This window comes from Nerophis lumbriciformis, linkage group LG10 (assembly GCF_033978685.3).
Source record: "Nerophis lumbriciformis linkage group LG10, RoL_Nlum_v2.1, whole genome shotgun sequence".
In the NCBI taxonomy this organism is placed as follows: domain Eukaryota; kingdom Metazoa; phylum Chordata; class Actinopteri; order Syngnathiformes; family Syngnathidae; genus Nerophis; species Nerophis lumbriciformis.
In genome coordinates this window covers 47,249,950-47,272,049 of record NC_084557.2, presented here as the reverse complement: position 1 = coordinate 47,272,049, position 22,100 = coordinate 47,249,950, and the positions used below count along the sequence as shown (strand labels likewise).

General features: G+C 40.3%; 1 protein-coding gene across 3 annotated transcripts in view; it reads right to left on the bottom strand.

The window, feature by feature from the left end:
• Nucleotides 1–22,100, bottom strand: part of cracr2b (calcium release activated channel regulator 2B) — a 62,137-nt gene that overhangs the window by 16,612 nt on the left and 23,425 nt on the right. For 2 of the 3 annotated variants that reach the window (XM_072913974.1, XM_072913975.1), the window contains exons 2-14: nt 19,746–20,016; nt 17,384–17,495; nt 14,468–14,615; nt 8,029–8,175; nt 7,856–7,941; nt 7,691–7,791; nt 7,431–7,618; nt 2,808–2,879; nt 2,417–2,471; nt 1,747–1,826; nt 1,543–1,663; nt 1,314–1,440; nt 1,160–1,241 (exon numbers count right to left, since the gene is read on the bottom strand). In XM_072913974.1, the coding sequence (XP_072770075.1) occupies nt 1,160–1,241; nt 1,314–1,440; nt 1,543–1,663; nt 1,747–1,826; nt 2,417–2,471; nt 2,808–2,879; nt 7,431–7,618; nt 7,691–7,791; nt 7,856–7,941; nt 8,029–8,175; nt 14,468–14,615; nt 17,384–17,495; nt 19,746–20,016 (1,590 nt within the window). The remainder of the gene's footprint in view (nt 1–1,159; nt 1,242–1,313; nt 1,441–1,542; nt 1,664–1,746; nt 1,827–2,416; nt 2,472–2,807; nt 2,880–7,430; nt 7,619–7,690; nt 7,792–7,855; nt 7,942–8,028; nt 8,176–14,467; nt 14,616–17,383; nt 17,496–19,745; nt 20,017–22,100) is intronic. The other variant, XM_072913976.1, reaches the window with a different exon arrangement.

The window sequence follows — 22,100 nt, the reverse complement described above, 5'->3', positions numbered from 1 at the left end:
CAAAAAAGCACATTTAATAAAAAAAACGTTATTATGGTCTTACCTTTACTAAATTAAGTCCATGCGCCGCAACTAAAGCCCTCACTTAAACGTTCCACGTGCAAGATTGAATCTATTTAAAAAAGTGTAACCGAGGGTTTATAAATGTCGCCTATACTGTATGAAACTACAAAATAACAAACACGGAGGCTCCAGTTTACACGAGGACCACTTTATTTACCTTCTTTCAAAAACCTCCGCTCCACTCCGTGACATCACTTCCACTCTTAGCGCCTTCAAAATAAGAGCTCAAGGCATATACTGTATAACAGCGCATAACAGGAACTTAACATCACAAAGAGGAAAGCCCATGAAAATAGGTTACAAAAGTTATTTAATAAGAAGCCAAAAAGTGCAAAAACAATAATGTTCGTGTTGGAGGAGTTGTGAATTAGGTACACCTGCAGTCTGCAGGTGTACCTAATGTTGTGTCCCTTCAGTCATTCACAACTCCTCCAACACGAACATTATTGTTTTTGCACTTTTTGGCTTCTTATGAAATCATTTTTTAAAATAGATTCAATCTTGCACGTGGAAAGTTTAAGTGTGGGCTTTAGTTGATATAACAATTCTACGGCGGGGGTGCAGGAGGCGGGGCTACTGGAGCCTCAGCCAGTGCGTCTTTTGCAGCCGTTTTATGATCGCTCAACACAAGAAATACGTTACACACATACAGTTGTTGACAAAATACACTGTACATTATATACCTCAGCTAACTAAACTATGGAAATGTATAATATAGTTCATATAGCAATACGGTCTCACTGCACAGCAGGCCAGCAGTTAGCCGAGTCCGGAATCCATGTTGAGGCACTGAGTGACGTGCCTCAACTGGCTGCTGATCACCGCACCGTCTCTTCTCAGTATTTGAACGGCAAATGTGAAAATTCAGCGATTTTGAATAAAAATAATCTAAAACTGGTGAAGTTAAATGGAAAATAACTTTATAGTATAATCACTGGATACATATAACAATTAAATTTTTTTTTTTTCTTTTTACATTTTTTTTCTTTCCATGATGGCAGGGGAGGCGAGGCCTCACCTGCCTCTAGTGACTGCACGTCACTGGTATGCATGCTCAAAACAAACTAATACCATAAAAAAGGCGAAGTGGACTGACCTCTCCTGGCCTGCAGTGTCCCATAGCTGGAGGGTGATGGAGGTGGAGCCCAGAATGAGCGTCCTCATCTGGAAGTCTATCCCTATAGATGCAAACAAGCTAATAAAGGAGCGAAGGACATGTTGAAGGCTGTGGAAGGGTGATAAAAGCTTACCAACAGTAGTGCTCAAAGGACTGCAGAAATGTCCTGTGCAGTAGTGCTGGATGAAGGAGCTCTTACCCACCCCTGTGCTACCCAAGAAGACCACCTTGAACACCTGCTGAGGACTCACGAGTCTGTTCTAAAAAGGTCACATTTCCTTGCAGTAAGGAAGGAGTTTTACTCTGTCTCTGCTGTAGCTGAAATTGATATGGTTTGAATAATTTGATTGTTTTTTTCCTACCTGTCCAACGCTCTCACAGTCACACCTGACTTTACATGACGGATGGGAACTCTGAGATGTGTTTGATTTGACTGCTTTTTTCTCTTTGACAAGCTCCAACCCATCACATGAGATCGGGCGTCTTCAGCGTAGGTAAGTCGGTACACAGAAGGCGTTTGTTGAGATAAGACAGTACACAGTGGGTGTCTGCGAGCTCGCACAAACCTTTGCAATGGCTTGTCTTGGAGAAAGTACTGCCCTACGACTGAACCTCTTTTCAGCAAACTCTGCGCCATATTCAGATTCTGAAAAACGGTTTTGTGGGAAGGGAGAGAGAGGAAATTAGCTGCGATATGATGTGAAATATTAACACTATCACCTTCACCTGTAGTACAATAAAAAGTTACCAAGTTCTCAGTGGCGACATTTATTCTGCGGCACTAAAAGCTTCACAGGTTAAGCACACTCATTTGATGCAGGACAATACAAGGTACTAATAAAACCGGTCATGTTTCACGCATTTTGGAGATTATTTTCCACCTTGTCTCTTAGTCTTACTGTGCACCGCCTTTATTTTCATACCCACGTGAGGAACGGAGATGTAATAAATTAAGACGCAGCTTTCCCTGTTTGCTAGAAGCATCAATGTTCAAAATAACACACAGAATGAATGTCTTTTCAATGTCAGTCAGCCCATGCATCCACACTTGACCAAGATGCTGACTGAGTTCAGTCAGGAACAAGCTGCCGTTCAAAGGAGGCGGGAGAGGAGCAGTGCGCTGGTCCCAGACTTAGCTTAGGGGGGATAAATGTGCTGCTTCCATGCGGTGTTAAAGTCAGCACTGAAGTCATAAGTTAGCGGCGGAGGAGAAAGGAGCGGGCGTCTGTGACTAACCCTCTTCTTTGTCAGTTGGGCATCTTTCTCGTCCCGAAGGTTTTTGTTCATGTCCCTGCAGACCAAAGTAACAGTGGTTACTATTAAATTCTGATTCAGGTACACCTGGAAACTCTGAGATCCAATACGTGAGCAGTATTACAAATATTTTCCCCTTAAAAAGTAAATCTCAAGTATTAATATTGTAGTAATTATGCAGTAATATTACGAGTAATATCATCAGTGGAGTTCTTTAACACAGCAAACAGCTTATGAAAGTTGAATGCAAAACCAAGCATGAGTCAACTTGTGAGGTATTTTTCTCACGTATTGAGAGTGATAACACTTTGCTGTTTGGAGTATATTTTACCGGTAATTAAAAACAAAACAAAACACATTGCTATGGACTTACCTTAACAGCTCTAGTTGTCTGAAGAGACTTTCCTTCTCCTTTTGCATGTTTCTTGACACCTTTATCACATTTCTATGATGAAAAAAAGAGATATATTTATTTTCAATTTAAAGTAGGTTTAAGATGATGTATTTGGGATTAATTCAAGATAAGAATATTACAAACCCCGTTTCCATATGAGTTGGGAAATTGTGTTAGATGTAAATATAAACGGAATACAATGATTTGCAAATCATTTTCAACCCATATTCAATTGAATGCACTACAAAGACAAGATATTGGGGACGGCGTGGCGCTGTTGGGTGAGTGGCCGTGCCAGCAACCTGAGGGTTCCTGGTTCAATCCCCACTTTCTACCAACCTCGTCACGTCCGTTGTGTCCTTGAGCAAGACACTTCACCCTTGCTCCTGATGGGTCGTGGTTAGGGCCTTCATGGCAGCTCCCGCCATCAGTGTGTGAATGTGTGTGTGAATGGGTGAATGTGGAAATAGTGTCAAAGCGCTTTGAGTACCTTGAAGGTAGAAAAGCGCTATACAAGTATAACCCATTTACCATTTACAGTATTTGATGTTCAAACTCATAAACTTTATTTTTTTTTGCAAATAATAAACTTAGAATTTCATGGCTGCAACACGTGCCAAAGTAGTTGGGAAAGGGCATGTTCACTACTGTGTTACATGGCCTTTCCTTTTAACAACACTGAAACGTTTGGGAATTGAGGAGACACTTTTTTAAGCTTCTCAGGTGGAATTCTTTCCCATTCTTGTTTGATGTACAGCTTAAGTTGTTCAACAGTCCGGGGGTCTCCGTTGTGCTATTTTAGGCTTCATAATGCGCCACACATTTTCAATGGGAGACAGGTCTGGACTACAGGCAGGCCAGTCTAGTACCCGCACTCTTTTACTATGAAGCCACGTTGATGTAACACGTGGCTTGGCATTGTCTTGCTGAAATAAGCAGGGGCGTCCATGGTAACGTTGCTTGGATGGCAACATATGTTGCTCCAAAACCTGTATGTACCTTTCAGCATTAATGATGCCTTCACAGATGTGTAAGTTACCCATGTCTTGGGCACTAATACACCCCCCATACCATCACAGATGCTGGCTTTTCAACTTTGCGCCTATAACAATCCGGATGGTTCTTTTCCTCTTTGGTCCGGAGGACACGACGTCCACAGTTTCCAAAAACAATTTGAAATGTGGACTCGTCAGACCACAGAACACTTTTACACTTTGTATCAGTCCATCTTAGATGAGCTCAGGCCCAGCGAAGCCGACGGCGTTTCTGGGTGTAGTTGAGGAACGGTTTTCGCCTTGCATAGGAGAGTTTTAACTTGCACTTAGAGATGTAGCGACCAACTGTAGTTACTGACAGTGGGTTTCCCAAGTGTTCCTGAGCCCATGTGGTGATATCCTTTACACACTGATGTCACTTGTTGATGCAGTACAGCCTGAGGGATGGAAGGTCACGGCCTTAGCTGCTTACGTGCAGTGATTTCTCCAGATTCTCTGAACCCTTTGATGATTTACGGACCGTAGATGGTGAAATCCCTAAATTCCCTGCAATAGCTGGTTGAGAAAGGTTTTTCTTAAACTGTTCAACAATTTGCTCATGCATTTGTTGACAAAGTGGTGACCCTCGCCCCATCCTTGTTTGTGAATGACTGAGCATTTCATGGAATCTACTTTTATACCCAATCATGGCACCCACCTGTTCTCAATTTGCCTGTTCACCTGTGGGATGTTCCAAATAAGTGTTTGATGAGCATTCCTCAACTTTATCAGTATTTATTGCCACCTTTCCCAACTTCTTTGTCACGTGTTGCTGGCATCAAATTCTAAAGTTAATGATTATTTGCAAAAAATCACTTTGAACATCAAATATGTTGTCTTTGTAGCATATTCAACTGAATATGGGTTGAAAATTATTTGCAAATCATTGTATTCCGTTTTTATATTCATCTAACACAATTTCCCAACTTATATGGAAACGGGGTTTGTACATTGACAATACACTCTGAAAACAAACTAAATGCAGATTTACCTTTAACTTTACATTACCAACAAAACATCTTGTATCATTCTCTTCAGTCTGAGTCAACGCTGGTAAAAACGTTCTTGTACAAGATAAGTCTTAATTTGTAGCATATTGTGTTGATACAAAAGCAGGTGTGTCAAACTAATTTTATGGAGGGCCACGTCACAATTATGGTCATATAGTACTGTATTTGAATATAACCGTTTAACAATTTGCATGGGCAATTGTGTTTATTAAATTTTTACTAACAGATTGATGGAGATTAAGTCAAGCTGACAAACATGTAATAAGTATTTATTTTTGAAAACCAAAACCAAAAACATTTATTTAATATCTTGTTGGATGATCAAATAATATTAACGTTTAGAAGATATGCAATTGCATGCAGAACCTTTTTTATGTCAAAATTGAAAGACAAACTAGCTTTCAAGTGTTTTGTTGAGCCAACAAAACAAAGCCTTGACCCTTCTCTCCTCTCTAACCTTAGACCTATCTCTAATCTTCCATACATTTCCAAAATATTAGAGAAGGTTGTCTACAGTCAGTTGTTGCCCTTCTTAGAGGATAATGGTATCACTGAGCTGTTCCAGTCCGGTTTTAAAGCCCTCCACAGCACAGAGTCAGCGCTTCTAAAAGTTTTTAAAGATATCCTCCTGTCAACTGATTCTGGTAAATATGTTGTCCTGGTGCTTTTAGATCTGTCTGCTGCGTTCCACGCCACCTTAATCACTCGTCTTGAGAACTGTGTGGGCATTAAGGGTACCGTGGTTAAGAGGGGAGGAGTATATTGACAGCTAGAATTCACCAAGTCAAGTATTTCATATATATATATATATATATATATATATATATATAAGAAATACTTGACTTTCAGTGAATTCTAGCTATATATATATATATATATATATATATATATATATATATATATATACTGTATTTATTTTATTATATATATATGTATGTATAAATAAAATAAATACTTGAATTTCAGTGTTCATTTATTTACACATATACACACACACAACACTCATCTACTCATTGTTGAGTTAAGGGTTGAATTGTCCATCCTTGTTCTATTCTCTGTCACTATTTTTCTAACCATGCTGAACACCCTCTCTGATGATGCATTGATGTGTGGCACGCACAAAAGTGCTTTCATCAAATGCATTAGAGACTGGAATCTTCCATCTCTCCCTAGCATGGCCCAAAACCGGTCAATCTTTGCTTCCTGAGGAAGATTTTCAGTGCCAAGCACTTGGTAGTCCACTACTTCTTCCCGGAGGCTATCCAGGTCCAATCGCAGCTGCGGCTTGGAACTTACAAGCTGTTATGAGAGTAGCGTATGTGTGTGTGTGGCCCTTTAATAGGTGAGCATGTGAGGTGAGTGACGTCAGTGAGTGTGTGGGCGAGAGAAGAGAGGGAGCGGTAGCGTGAGTGCGGGCGGGGACTAGTTTGTTTTGTGTTGGATTGGCTGTGTGCAAGCAATAAATAAAGCAAGATTTGCAACTAATCGCCGGACTCAGGCAGGAAAGGTGCAACAAAGCGTATTTCTTCATCTTACGCGTCGCCATGGCTGTATCTTCCTCGTTCTTCTGCTTCGTCTCCTTGTGTGCGCAGTTGTGCACTGCACTCTCTAAAAGCCGTATATGTTATTGATGTTATAGATGGCAGTATTGTCCTGTTTAAGAGTGTCACAACATTGCTGTTTACGGCAGACGAACTGCTTTACGTAGACAAAAACATGACTGCTGTTGTTGTGTGTTGTTACCGCGCTGGGAGGACGTTAATGAAACTGCCTAACAATAAACCCACATAAGAAACCAAGAACTCGCCCTCGATCATTCTACAGTTATAATGTGTTTAGGCAGGCACACTGTTTATATCGTGGGAAAACGGACTCAGGTCCTCATGGAGCTGGAGGGGGCGTGGCCTCCAGCTCCGCCTGAATTTCGGGAGATTTTAGGGAGAAAATTTGTCCCGGGAGGTTTTCGGGAGAGGCGCTGAATTTCGGGAGTCTCCCGGAAAATCCGGGAGGGTTGGCAAGTATGCACAAGGCTGAAGCTTAGAGGTGACAGAGCTTTTGCCGCTGCTGCTCCCAAGCTCTGGAACGACCTACCTCTGAGTGTTAGACAGGCCTCCTCTCTTCCTGTTTTTAAATCTCTCTTAAAAACATACTTTTATTCCATGGCTTTTAACACTGAGTGATATCCACCCTGCTATGGCGCCCCATAATACACCTGCTGTGAACCTGTTTTTATGTTCTATTTATTTATTGTGCTCTGTTTGTGTTGTGTTGTGTTTGCTCGGTTCTCGTATTATCTTTTAACCTGCCCATTGTACAGCACTTTGGCTACCCCTGTGGTAAATTTTAAATGTGCTTTATAAATAAAGTTGATTTGATTTGATGCACATTATTTCCAGCCTGCCGCGGGCCACATAAAATGATGAGTTTGACACCTGTGATGCGAAGAGAGTTAAGTTTTGGTTTGGACTGAAAAGTTTATAGGAAGTGTTTGATAAACTTCAAGTTTTGCTGTGATGAAGCTATGCAGAAACCAAACCGAGGTAGCCCGTGCTTCTTACTGTTGTCTGGCCACTTGCTCCTTGGCAGCGCTGAGCTGCAGCTGGGCCAGCTGACCCAAAGCAGCCTGCAGCTGGTCTCTGCTGCTCTCCGCCTGCTCCTGGAGCTGCATGTTGAGGCTACGCAGCTGGTGGTTCTTCTCCTTCATGCTTACTTGCTCACAGATAAGCTGCTGCATTCTGGTGTCCAGCTTCGTGCAAAAAGAAGTTCTGGTGACTTCCTTTGTTATGTTGACATTGTAGAGTAGTAACAACCTACACACCTCTTTCTGTCTGCTGAGCGTTATCTCCAATTCTTGGTCCCGCATCTTCAACTCTTCTTCAAGCTGTAAGCCTTTTTGCTTCTGTTTGACACTATCCTGAGGTCATTTAATTAGTAAGATCAGCTGTTCAACAGTCAAAGTACATACTGCATGTTTGTACCTGAGCAAGGCGTTTCTCTTGTTCCTCACGGAGCTGGTTTTCCATTTCTTCATAGATGGACCGAACAACTTGATCATGTTCAGTCTCCCGTCTTTAAGTGCAACAAAGTTGAAGGGATTTTCAAACTGAGCTCAACGTTTGAGCCCACAGAGCAGAATGAAGGGGATAGGTTTTCTACCTGCGCAAAGCCTGTTCAAGACTGTCTCGCTCTCTGATGGAGTCTTGTAAATGGGTCAAGGCATGGAGCAGGATGCCTTCCAGGAGACACAGCAGCTCTGGACGCTCTCTCTGGAGCTCACACCACAGAGAACAGAGCTCCTGCTGACTGCCACACGACAAGAAAACAAAGTCAAACTTCACAAGCATACACTGTAGCAATAACAATCATATTGAGTCGAAAAATGCACTTGTCAAAAAACTATTAATTTGTATGAGCATCCCTTGATTTTATAATTCACTACTTACCAGTATTTAGAGACTGGATTTCTAATAACATAATTCACACTTTCATATTGTATGTACACCGTGAAACCACAATACCTCAAGCAACAATGTATATTTGCACCTCGATTTCATATGCCCGGTTTTAGACAAAAAATGGAACCTAAATATGTCTTGGTTTTAGTATGATACAGTCAACAAGAGCCTTAGAGTCCGTGTTTCTAGAGCAGTGGTTCTTCACCTGGGTTCGATCAAACCCTAGGGGTTCGGTGAGTCGTCCTCAGGGGTTCGGCGGAGCCTCCGCCACGGAGGTAAAGAGACATCTGAGTTATCGTGTAAATCAGGGGTGCTCATTACGTCGATCGCGAGCTACCAGTCGATCTCGGAGGGTGTGTCAGTCGATCACCAGCCAGGCATTAAAAAAATAGTCCTAAAAATGAGCGATCATAAATCTTCACTAGGACGTCACTTTCGTCACTTGATTGACATTCACGGCACCCGAGGGTCTTCTGAGATGACGCTGGCTGCTGCCAGCTCATTAAAATTACCGACTGGAAGGCGAGAAACACTTTATTTCAACAGACTCTGGCGCCGTACCTGTCGTCAAAAGTCCAAAGACCGACTGCACAGTTGCACAGTTGCGCTAACAAAACAAGAGTCTCAGAAAGCTGGCGTGCACAAGCTAGCAAGCTACGGAGTTTGCCGACAATGTATTTCTTGTAAAGTGTATACAAAGGAGTACGGAAGCTGGACAAATAAGATGCCAAAAACCAACCACTTTCATGTGGTATTGGACAGAACCAACCACTTTCATGTGGTATTGGACAGAACCAACCACTTTCATGTGGTATTGGACAGAACCAACCACTTTCATGTGGTATTGGACAGAAAGGAGGACTTTTTTCTCCTCCATTCGAAAATGCGGATGTTTTTAGCACCACTGTCTGATTCCAATCAATGCAAGTCATCACAATCAGGTAATACACCAACTTATATTCTTGTCTTCATGAAAGAAAGGAATCTATATGTGTTAAACATGCCTGTATTATCTTTAAACACCTTAACTTGTTAACAATATTAACTATATGTGTTAAACATGCTTGCATTATCTTTAAACACCTTTAACTTATTAACAATATTAACTATATGTGTTAAACATGCTTGTATTATCATTAAACACCTTTAACTTGTTAACAATATTAACTATATGAGTTAAACATGCTTGTATTATCTTTAAACACCTTTAACTCATTAATAATATTAACTATATGTATTAAACATGCTTGTATTATCATTAAACACCTTTAACTTGTTAACAATATTAACTATATGTATTAAACATGCTTGCATTATCTTTAAACACCTTTAACTTGTTAACAATATTAACTATATGTATTAAACATACTTGTATTATCATTAAACACCTTTAATGTATTAACAATATTAACTATATGTATTAAACATTCTTGTATTATCATTAAACACCTTTAATTTATTAACAATATTAATTATGTGTTAAACATGATTGCATTATCATTAAACACCTTTAATTTATTAACAATATTAACTATATGTGTTAAACATGCTTGCATTATCATTAAACACCTTTAACTTATTAACAAAAACATATATTTCATAAATAAGTAAATATAAATTATATATATGAATGAGGTAGATCCCCACGACTTGATCAATTGAAAAGTAGCTCGCCTGCAGAAAAAGTGTGAGCACCCCTGGTGTAAATAAAAACTTCTCCCTATCAGCGTATTATGGATACCCCCAAACAATGTTCCCTCTAATTTTCCATCTGATTTGCAGGTTTTTTGATTGATCGATTGAAACTTTTACTAGTAGATTGCAAAGGAAGAGAATACATTATATGAAACAGAACATTACATATTCCGTACAATTGACCACTAAATGGTAACACCCCAATAAGTTTTTCAACTTGTTTAAGTCGGGGTCCACGTTAATCAATTCATGGTAATGTGTGTAATTTGTTGTGAGTTCATGCACGGTGTTGGTTTTGTTCTTTGAACAAGGTGATATTCATGCACAGTTAATTTTGTGCACCAGTAAAAAAACATAACTTTTTCTTGAATTGAAAAAAACATTTTATTTTTCACTAAAGAAGGGTTCGGTGAATGGACATATGAAACTGGTGGGGTTCGATACCTCCAACAAGGTTAAGAACCACTGTTCTAGAGCTTCACTTAATACAAACCCCGTTTCCATATGAGTTGGGAAATTGTGTTAGATGTAAATATAAACGGAATACAATGATTTGCAAATCCTTTTCAACCCATATTCAGTTGAATATGCTACAAAGACAAGATATTTGATGTTCAAACTCATAAACTTGATTTTTTTTTGCAAATAATTAACTTAGAATTTCATGGCTGCAACACGTGCCAAAGTAGTTGGGAAAGGGCATGTCCACCACTGTGTTACATGGCCTTTCCTTTTAACAACACTCAGTAAACGTTTGGGAACAGAAGAGACACATTTTTTAAGCTTCTCAGGTGGAATTCTTTCCCATTCTTGCTTGATGTATAGCTTAAGTTGTTCAACAGTCCGGGGGTCTCCGTTGTGCTATTTTAGGCTTCATAATGCGCCACACATTTTCAATGGGAGACAGGTCTGGACTACAGGCAGGCCAGTCTAGTACCCGCACTCTTTTACTATGAAGCCAGTTTGATGTAACACGTGGCTTGGCATTGTCTTGCTGAAATAAGCAGGGGCGTCCATGCTAACGTTGCTTGGATGGCAACATATGTTGCTCCAAAATCTATACCTTTCAGCATTAATGGTGCCTTCACAGATGTGTAAGTTACCCATGTCTTGAGCACTAATACACCCCCATACCATCACAGGCTGGCTTTTACACTTTGCGCCTATAACAGTCCGGATGGTTCTTTTCCTCTTTGGTCCGGAGGACACGACGTCCACAGTTTCCAAAAACAATTTGAAATGTGGACTCGTCAGACCACAGAGCACTTTTCCACTTTGTATCAGTCCATCTTAGATGAGCTCAGGCCCAGCGAAGCCAACGGCGTTTCTGGGTGTTGTTGATAAACGGTTTTCGCCTTGCATAGGAGAGTTTTAACTTGCACTTACAGATGTAGCCACCAACTGTAGTTACTGACAGTGGGTTTCTGAAGTGTTCCTGAGCCCATGTGGTGATATCCTTTAGAGATTGATGTCGGTTTTTGATACAGTGCCGTCTGAGGGATCGAAGGTCACGGTCATTCAATGTTGGTTTCCGGCCATGCCGCTTACGTGGAGTGATTTCTCCAGATTCTCTGAACCTTTTGATGATATTATGGACCGTAGATGTTAAAATCCCTAAAATTCTTGCAATTGCACTTTGAGAAACGTTGTTCTTAAACTGTTTGACTATTTGCTCACGCAGTTGTGGACAAAGGGGTGTACCTCGCCCCATCCTTTCTTGTGAAAGACTGAGCATTTTTTGGGAAGCTGTTTTTATACCCAATCATGGCACCCACCTGTTCCCAATTAGCCTGCACACCTGTGGGATGTTCCAAATAAGTGTTTGATGAGCATTCCTCAACTTTATCAGTATTTATTGCCACCTTTCCCAACTTCTTTGTCACGTGTTGCTGGCATCAAATTCTAAAGTTAATGATTTGCAAAAAAAAAAATGTTTATCAGTTTGAACATCAAATAAGTTGTCTTTGTAGCATATTCAACTGAATATGGGTTGAAAATGATTTGCAAATCATTGTATTCCGTTTGTATTTACATCTAACACAATTTCCCAACTCATATGGAAACGGGGTTTGTACACCAACCTGCTATGCTAAGTCTTGCTAAACAATCAAAACTAATATGGTGTTTACCGGTATTAACTTTAAAATAAACCCAGCACGTTTAGACTGCCTCTAAGATTAGTTCCACCTCGTATTGCCTGCTGATGTAAAGGGAGGAGGGGTGACCAGGCAGTTTGCCGGAACAAGAAAGACGGCATGTAAACACATAAAGCTGTCATGACAATGTGACGTGCTGTGTCGTAAAGCTATCTTGCACGCATGTGTGTGATCGCATTGGTTGATGTAGAGAAAGTTGAGTGAGCGCACGGTCGTTGTGTGTGCGTTCTTGGAAATAAGTGCAAACACTTAGATAAATAAGGAGAGAAACACTATTGAATTCAAGAAAGAACTGGAAGCAAAGTACAGAGGTGGCATTAACTCTCACCACCCCTTTTCCCTCTACGCTCATCCTTTCTGCCAACAAGTCTTTTATTAAAGTTAAAAGTTATGTTAAATGTTAATTTATCGATTTAATTTGTCTTTTATATGCATTTTGTAGTATTTTCTGTGTGTAAAACTATGATTGTTTTCTATTGACCGTGTTTTGTGTTACCATTTGTATGTGTCTGGAATAGATAACAAACCCCGTTTCCATATGAGTTGGGAAATTGTGTCAGATGTAAATATAAACGGAATACAATGATTTGCAAATCATTTTCAACCCATATTCAATTGAAGGCACTACAAAGACAAGATATTTGATGTTCAAACTCATAAACTTTATATTTGTTTTGCAAATAATAATTAACTTAGAATTTCATGGCTGCAACACATGTAGTAGTTGGGAAAGGGCATGTTCACCACTGTGTTACATCACCTTTTCTTTTAACAACACTCAAACGATTGGGAACTGAGGAAACTAATTGTTGAAGCTTTGAAAGTGGAATTCTTTCCCATTCTTGTTTTATGTAGAGCTTCAGTCGTTCAACAGTCCGGGGTCTCCGCTGTCGTATTTTACGCTTCATAATGCGCCACACATTTTCGATGGGAGACAGGTCTGGACTGAAGGCGGACCAGAAAAGTACCCACACTCTTTTTTTACGAAGCCACGCTGTTGTAACATGTGCTGAATGTGGCTTGGCGTTGTCTTGCTGAAATAAGCAGGGGCGCCCATGAAAAAGACGGCGCTTAAATGGCAGCATATGTTGTTCCAAAACCTGTATGTACCTTTCAGCATTAATGGTGCCTTCACAGATGTGTAAGTTACCCATGCCTTGGGCACTAATGCACCCCCATACCATCACACATGCTGGCTTTTGAACTTTGCGTCGACAACAGTCTGGATGGTTCGCTTCCCCTTTGGTCCGGATGACACGATGTCGAATATTTCCAAAAACAATTTGAAATGTGGACTCGTCAGACCACAGAACACTTTTCCACTTTGCATGAGTCCATCTTAGATGATCTCGGGCCCAGAGAAGCCGGCGGCGTTTCTGGATGTTGTTGATAAATGGCTTTCGCTTTGCATAGTAGAGCTTTAACTTGCACTTACAGATGTAGCGACAAACTGTATTTAGTGACAGTGGTTTTCTGAAGTGTTCCTGAGCCCATGTGGTGATATCCTTTAGAGATTGATGTCGGTTTTTGATACAGTGCCGTCTGAGGGATGGAAGGTCACGGTCATTCAATGTTTTTTCCGACCATGCCGCTTACGTGGAGTGATTTCTCCAGATTCTCAGAACCTTTTGATGATATTATGGACCGTAGATGTTGAAATCCCTAAATTTCTTGCAATTGCACTTTGAGAAACGTTGTTCTTAAACTGTTTGACTATTTGCTCACGCAGTTGTGGACAAAGGGGTGTACCTCGCCCCATCCTTTCTTGTGAAAGACTGAGCATTTTTTGGGAAGCTGTTTTTATACCCAATCATGGCACCCACCTGTTCCCAAATAGCCTGCACACCTGTGGGATGTTCCAAATAAGTGTTTGATGAGCATTTCTCAACTTTATCAGTATTTATTGCCACCTTTCCCAACTTCTTTGTCACGTGTTGCTGGCATCAAATTCTAAAGTTAATGATTATTTGCAAAAAAAAAAATGTTTATCAATTTGAACATCAAATATGTTGTCTTTGTAGCATATTCAACTGAATATGGGTTGAAAATGATTTGCAAATCATTGTATTCCGTTTATATTTACATCTAACACAATTTCCCAACTCATATGGAAACGGGGTTTGAAATTAGATTTACATTGTTTGTTATTGGAAAACGTCGGTTTTCAACAGAAGTTTTTGAACGGATTAATAACAAAAATTGAGGTATCACTCTACTATAAATTTTAAGAAACGTTGTTGTCTTGTCTCTTGGTGTATTTTTATTTATTTTTACCAGCAAGGATCTCACCTGTCAAAAAGTTTGTCTGCGCCAAGTTCATTTAGTAGGTGAGTGAGTGTAATTGCAGCCGAACTCTCAGACCAGTCGACCTGTTCTCTTTCCTTGTCTGTAAGGTCTTGGCTTTGCCCTGTCGAGTCATTCTGCTCCATCAGTTCACCTGCATCGTGAATTTGCAAAATAAGACAGTTGTTGACATGTGTATTTCTCCATTGCATGTGGGCTGCAGTCATTTGAAGAAATCAGGATACTCCATGGTGTAGATTTAACAGATATGAGCTTGTCATACACCTTAAAGGTGTGACCCAAATTTCAATCTTGGTATATTTGTCAGAAAAACTATCACAGGCAACCCAGTAGGGGTGCATATTACTTGGATTCAATATGACGTCACGTCCGGCTCATTGAATACGCATGGTGGTCAAGCCAGCGTCTGTTGTCAATGGGTACGAGGCGCCAATATATAAATAAATAATAAATCAACTTTGATTGATTGATCCTTAAAACACATTTTTGCTACGAGTGTTCCCTTGAGCACCAACTCAGCAAGTCTGAATAAAATAAATCAAATGTGAGCGAAACCTACAAGAGTTAAGCTTTTACCAAAGGCAACGATCATAAATGAAGCTTTCAGCACATACACGACTGTCCCGATCCAGGTTTTTGCACTTCCGATCCGATACCGATATTGTTTTTGCATTTCCGATCCGATACCGATACTGACCGATACCGATACTGACCTATCCGAGCATGTATTAAAGTTTAAAGTTATTTAGCCTACTTAGTTGTCAGAATCATGTTGAAAAGGGTTTTAGTACTCTTGATAACAACTAGCCAGCTGAATTAGGGGAGTTTGAATAATACACAATGGTTGGTAACAAGAAACTGACCTGTTTATTCAAGGATAAACACAAAATAGACAAAATTATACATGACAAACAGAAATGGCATCATTGAACTAGGGCTGGGCGATATGGCCTTTTTTTAATATTGCGATATTTTAAGGCCATATTGCGATACACAATATATATCTCGATATTTTGCCTTAGCCTCGAATGAACACTTGATGCATATAATCACAGCAGTATGATGATTCTATGTGTTTTGATTGATTGATTGAGACTTTTATTAGTAGGTTGCACAGTGAAGTACATATTCCGTACAATTGACCACTAAATGGTAACACCCGAATACGTTTTTCAACTTGTTTAAGTCGGGGTCCACTTAAATTGATTCATGATACAGATATATACTATCAGATATATACTATCATCATAATACAGTCATCACACAAGACAATCACATTGAATTATTTACATTATTTATAATCCAGGGTGTGGAGGGGGGCGCCGGATGTAAGTGTCAAAAAGACAGCCAAAAGAGTTTGATATGAGAATAAATCTAAAGTTAAAATATAGGGTAGAAATGCACCCATTTGCAGGAAATGTAGTCTTGATTTTCAAAATTTTCTTTCAAGGCTTGCATGTCTACATTAAAACATTATTCTTCATACTGCATTAATATATGCTACTTTTAAACTTTCATGCAGAGAAGGAAATCACAACTAAAAAAATCACTAATTTTTTCATACGGTGTTGATGTGGAAATTTTTGCCTCGGCATTTTGATGGTGTGGGCGTGTGGCACCGAATGGAGATACGCGTCTAGACAGACGTCACAATATTTGAACAATGATGACGAAAACTGTTTTCCCTGTCGTGTCCGTGTGTCGAAAATTGTTATGCGCTTATTTTTTTTTTTGATTTTGTGCGTGGCATATATTTGCTATGCGCAGAGGACGCTTAAACAGTGCGCAATTGCACAGGCGAGCACCTTAGAGGGAGCGTTGCTCGCACGGCTGCCCTAGCATCACAGCTAACGTTAGCCATGCTACCTCTCTGCTCGGGGAGGACGTATACGTATGTGACGTATGACGTGACAGTAGGTGACGTATGACGTGACAGTAGGTGACGTATGTCGTGACAGTATGTGACGTGTGTAAGAAGGTGCGCTTGCTGTCTGTGAGAGGGAGACACAGGAAAGAGTGAGAAGAGCCTGTCGTGTAATGCCAGCAGCTAAAAGCAACTGTGTGAGAATCCACAGACCTGTGGATGTGTTGAAGGTGTGCTGGAAAATGCGGAACGGAAATTAGGGAGCAGCAGAAAAGTGGAATGTATTATTTAAATTGCTGCGTTGGAAAACACGGACCGGAGTTTTTTTTTAAACTGGATCTGGATCGGCATTTTCCCATGCCTTGCCGATACGCAATTTTTGGCAAATATCGGCAGCCGATCCGATCCAAATATCAGATCGGGACATCCCTAGTTGACATCGATAGTTATACTTGATAAAGAAGGGAAATGACGCGTACTCGTAAACGGTGTAAGCAAGGGCAGGCAACAAAATGACAGGAGACACAAAGTTAAATCATGAAATGCAACTTTACCCGATCAAAAATGATGCACATTTATCCGGGAGAGTCTGATACCAATGTCCTGGAAGCAGCCATAAACAAAGAAGTTGTAGACCTCAATCAATGCTTTTACACGTTTTTATATCTTGTGTCGTGTAGAATGATGTGTGGACTTTGGAGCACAAGATAGTTCGATATGTTTGGAAACTCCACAGACAAATAATCCGTTATCACTCAACAAATCTTTTTTTGATGAAGTATAGGGATCTGTTCAATTGCATAATTCAATTTTTTGCTCACATCTGCTTTTGGCAGGAATATATAGGCCCCTTGTGTACTCAGATAGTGTGCGCTGCTTGCTGTACAACAGCCATCTTAGCTTGGTTTTCACTTCCGGGAAGAAACCACTTGTTGGAACACAAGTAATTGTGAGAAATGTGCACCCTTTTGTTTAGAAGAGTCTGAGTAGACCAAGGGGTGTACACATAACTGTATGTTGAAGTGCAGTATGCTCACCAAGTCCGGTGCTGAATTCCAGTGGAGTAAGGAAACCATTGCTTCGGCGGTCTAGACTCTCAAACACTGTCTCCAGCTGTTCAGGCGAAAGAGGCAACTCCATCTGCAGCCTCTGTGGAAAGGATGTCAGTCATGTGACTGTAGACGCAACAAAACGGAATGGGCTCCCTCACGATCTCCGCTCAAACTTCTACCACTGCACAATAGAAGGCAGCCTGATGTACGGCTGTACTGTCTGTCACTGCAGCTGCACAGGAGATAAACAAAAAGGTCCTGCAGCGGATCATCAAGACGGCTCAGTGGATTGTCGGGGCCCCACTTCCTCATCTGAGAGACACCTACTCAAGAAGAGCCACAAACACCTTTACCACTCTCCCTTCAGGCAGACTCGGGACCGGATGCACACGCACCTGCAGACTAGGAAACAGCTTTTTCCACCCCGAGAGCTTTTATGAGTCTACTGGATCCTTAAACCCAAACCGACTGCCCACACACGCTCGCGCACACACACAAATGTGGACATGTACAGTATGTTGTATGTGTGTATACATTTCTGTTCTCCTTTACTTCAAGTGCAATATTAAAATGCTACTAAAACCTGCTGCACCTTTTTTAAGCAATACATATCTTGTCTACACTTTCATTGTTCTACAAAGCCCGTTTCCATATGACTTGGGAAATTGTGTTAGATGTAAATATAAATGGAATACAATGATTTGCAAATCCTTTTCAACCCATATTCAGTTGAATATGCTACAAAGACAACATATTTGATGTTCAAACTGATAAACATTTTTTTTTGCAAATAATCACTAACTTTAGAATTTGATGCCAGCAACACGTGACAAAGAAGTTGGGAAAGGTGGCAATAAATACTGATAAAGTTGAGGAATGCTCATCAAACACTTATTTGGAACATCCTACAGGTGAACAGGCAAATTGGGAACAGGTGGGTGCCATGATTGGGTATAAAAGTAGATTCCATGAAATGCTCAGTCATTCACAAACAAGGATGGGGCGAGGGTCACCACTTTGTCAACAAATGCGTGAGCAAATTGTTGAACAGTTTAAGAGAAACCTTTCTCAACCAGCTATTGCAAGGAATTTAGGGATTTCACCATCTACGGTCCGTAAAATCATCAAAGGGTTCAGAGAATCTGGAGAAATCACTGCACGTAAGCAGCTAAGCCCGTGACCTTCGATTCCTCAGGCTGTACTGCATCAACAAGCGACATCAGTGTCTAAAAGATATCACCACATGGGCTCAGGAACACTTCAGAAACCCACTGTCAGTAACTACAGTTGGTCGCTACATCTGTAAGTGCAAGTTAAAACTCTCCTATGCAAGGCGAAAACCGTTTATCAACAACACCCAGAAACGTTGTTGGCTTTGCTCTGCCTGAGCTCATCTAAGATGGACTGATACAAAGTGGAAAAGTGTTCTGTGGTCTGACGAGTCCACATTTCAAATTGTTTTTGGAAACTGTGGACGTCGTGTCCTCCGGACCAAAGAGGAAAAGAACCATCCGGATTGTTATAGGCGCAAAGTTGAAAAGCCAGCATCTGTGATGGTATGGGGGTGTATTAGTGCCCAAGACATGGGTAACTTTCACATCTGTGAAGGCACCATTCATGCTGAAAGGTACATACAGGTTTTGGAGCAACATCAAAGCAACATTACCATGGACGCCCCTGCTTATTTCAGCAAGACAATGCCAAGTCACGTGTTACATCAACGTGGCTCCATAGTAAAAGAGTGCGGGTACTAGACTGGCCTGCCTGTAGTCCAGACCTGTCTCCCATTGAAAATGTGTGGCGCATTATGAAGCCTAAAATAGCACAACGGAGACCCCCGGACTGTTGAACAACTTAAGCTGTACATCAAGCAAGAATGGGAAAGAATTCCACCTGAGAAGCTTAAAAAATGTGTCTCCTCAGTTCCCAAACGTTAACTGAGTGTCGTTAAAAGGAAAGGCCATGTAACACAGTGGTGAACATGCCCTTTCCCAACTACTTTGGCACGAGTTGCAGCCATGAAATTCTAAGTTAATATTTATTTACAAAAACAAAATAAAGTTTATGAGTTTGAACATCAAATATGTTGTCTTTGTAGTGCATTCAACTGAATATGGGTTGAAAAGGATTTGCAAATCATTGTATTCTGTTAATATTTACATCTAACACAATTTCCCAACTCATATGGAAACGGGGTTTGTATTAAACATTTTTACACTTGTTTTGTTGTTTATTCTATTTTATTTCTGTAAATACAGAGCACAGAATCAAGTTTTGTTGTGTACTTTGCGGAATGACAATAAAGAATCTTAATTACCAACCTAATTAACTTCTATCAGCTGCTCACCTGCATGTCGCGCTTGGTGATGAAGCCCTTCCCCTCTTTGTCGCACAGCACAAACAGCTCCTTTGCCTTGCCCATGGTCTCTGCCTGCGGGCTTGAAGCTGCTGATGCCTTTCTCGCGGTGGGTGAACCCAGTGGGCTATGACCCCTGCCTAACTTTGGGCTCCCTGCTGGCGGAATCTGAGGTCGCGGGCTTACGGGTACCACCTCGCAGCTCCCTGTACCTTCTAGCACCTCGCCGTCGTTCAGCCACTTGGACATCGCTGGAGCTGTGCTGAGACAGACAGGAAAGAGTGTGGACTGGATCTTTAAAAGCGAGTAGAAAAGCTCACACCTGGGCGTCAACAGACTTAAGTCTACAATGTTCTATTAGCAGTCGACTTGCGGTTCCTCCCTAGTCAAACACAAACTGCAAACTCTGCTAGGACGCTAGACATGATTTCTAGCTGCTCTGTTAAAGCATACAATATATAATGTAAATCATTAAATATATATATAAATATATATACTGTATTTTTCGGACTATAAGTCGCAGTTTTTTTCATAGTTTGGCCGGGGGTGCGACTTATACTCAGGAGCGACTTATGTGTGAAATGATGAACACATTAGCGTAAAATATCAAATAATATTATTTATCTCATTCACGTAAGAGACTAGAACAGGGGTGCTCATTACGTCGATCGCGAGCTACCGGTCGATCGTGGAGGGTGTGTCAGTCGATCACCAGCCAGGCATTAAAAAAATAGTCCTAAAAATGAGCGATCATAAATCTTCACTATGACGTCACTTTCGTCACTTGATTGACATTCACGGCACCCGAGGGTCTTCTGAGATGACGCTGGCTGCTGCCAGCTCATTAAAATTACCGACAGGAAGGCGAGAAACACTTTATTTCAACAGACTCTGTCGTCAAAACTCCAAAGGCCGACTGCACAGTTGCACAATAAAAGCAGCTGCTTCATCCTGTCTGCGCTGACAAAATAAGAGTCTCAGAAAGCTGGCGTGTACAAGCTAGCAAGCTACGGAGTTTGCCGACAATGTATTTCTTGTAAAGTGTATACAAAGGAGTACGGAAGCTGGACAAATAAGATGCCAAAAACCAACCACTTTCATGTGGTATTGGACAGAAAGGAGGACTTTTTTTCTCCTCCATTCGAAAATGCGGACGTTATCAGCACCACTGTCTGATTCCAATCAATGCAAGTCATCAGAATCAGGTAATACACCAACTTATATTCTTGTCTTCATGAAAGAAAGGAATCTATATGTGTTAAACATGCTTGTATTATCTTTAAACACTTTTAACTTATTAACAATATTAACTATATGTGTTAAACATGCTTGTATTATCATTAAACGTCTTTAACTTGTTAACAATATTAACTATATGTGTTAAACATTCTTGTATTATCATTAACACCTTTAATTTATTAACAATATTAACTATATGTGTTAAACATGCTTGCATTATCATTAAACGTCTTTAACTTGTTAACAATATTAACTATATGTGTTAAACATGCTTGCATTATCATTAAACACCTTTAACTTGTTAACAATATTAACTATATGTGTTAAACATGCTTTTATTTTCATTAAACACCTTTAACTTGTTAATAAAACATATATTTCATAAATAAGTAAATATAGATTATATGTATGAATGAGGTAGATCCCCACGACTTGATCAATTGAAAAGTAGCTCGCCTGCAGAAAAGGTGTGAGCACCCCTGGACTAGACGTATAAGATTTCATGGGATTTAGCGATTAGGAGTGACAGATTGTTTGGTAAACGTATAGCATGTTCTATATGTTATAGTTAATTGAATGACTCTTACCATAATATGTTACGTTAACATACCAGTTGGTTATTTATGCCTCATATAACGTACACTTATTCAGCCTGTTGTTCACTATTCTTGATTTATTTTAAATTGCCTTTCAAATGTCTATACTTGGTGTTGGCTTTTATCAAGTAAATTTCCCCAAAAATTGCGACTCCAGTGCGACTTAAATATGTTTTTTTCCTTCTTTATTATGCATTTTCGGCCGGTGCGACTTATACTCCGGAGCGACTTATACTCCGAAAAATATGGTATATACTTTTATATAAGCTCAAGCTATGATGAGACATGTCTTTTTGGTCAGAAACGGGGAATTAGGAATCCATTTCCATCACTTCAATATATCATATGTTACTTGGGCTAACTACTTATTGGACTTACCGTATTTTCCGGACTATAAGGCGCACTAAAAATTGTTTTGTTTTTTTTCAAAACTCAACAGTGCACCTAATAACTTGGTGCGCCTAATGTATGGAATAACTCTGGTTTTGCTCACCGACCTCGAAGCACTTTA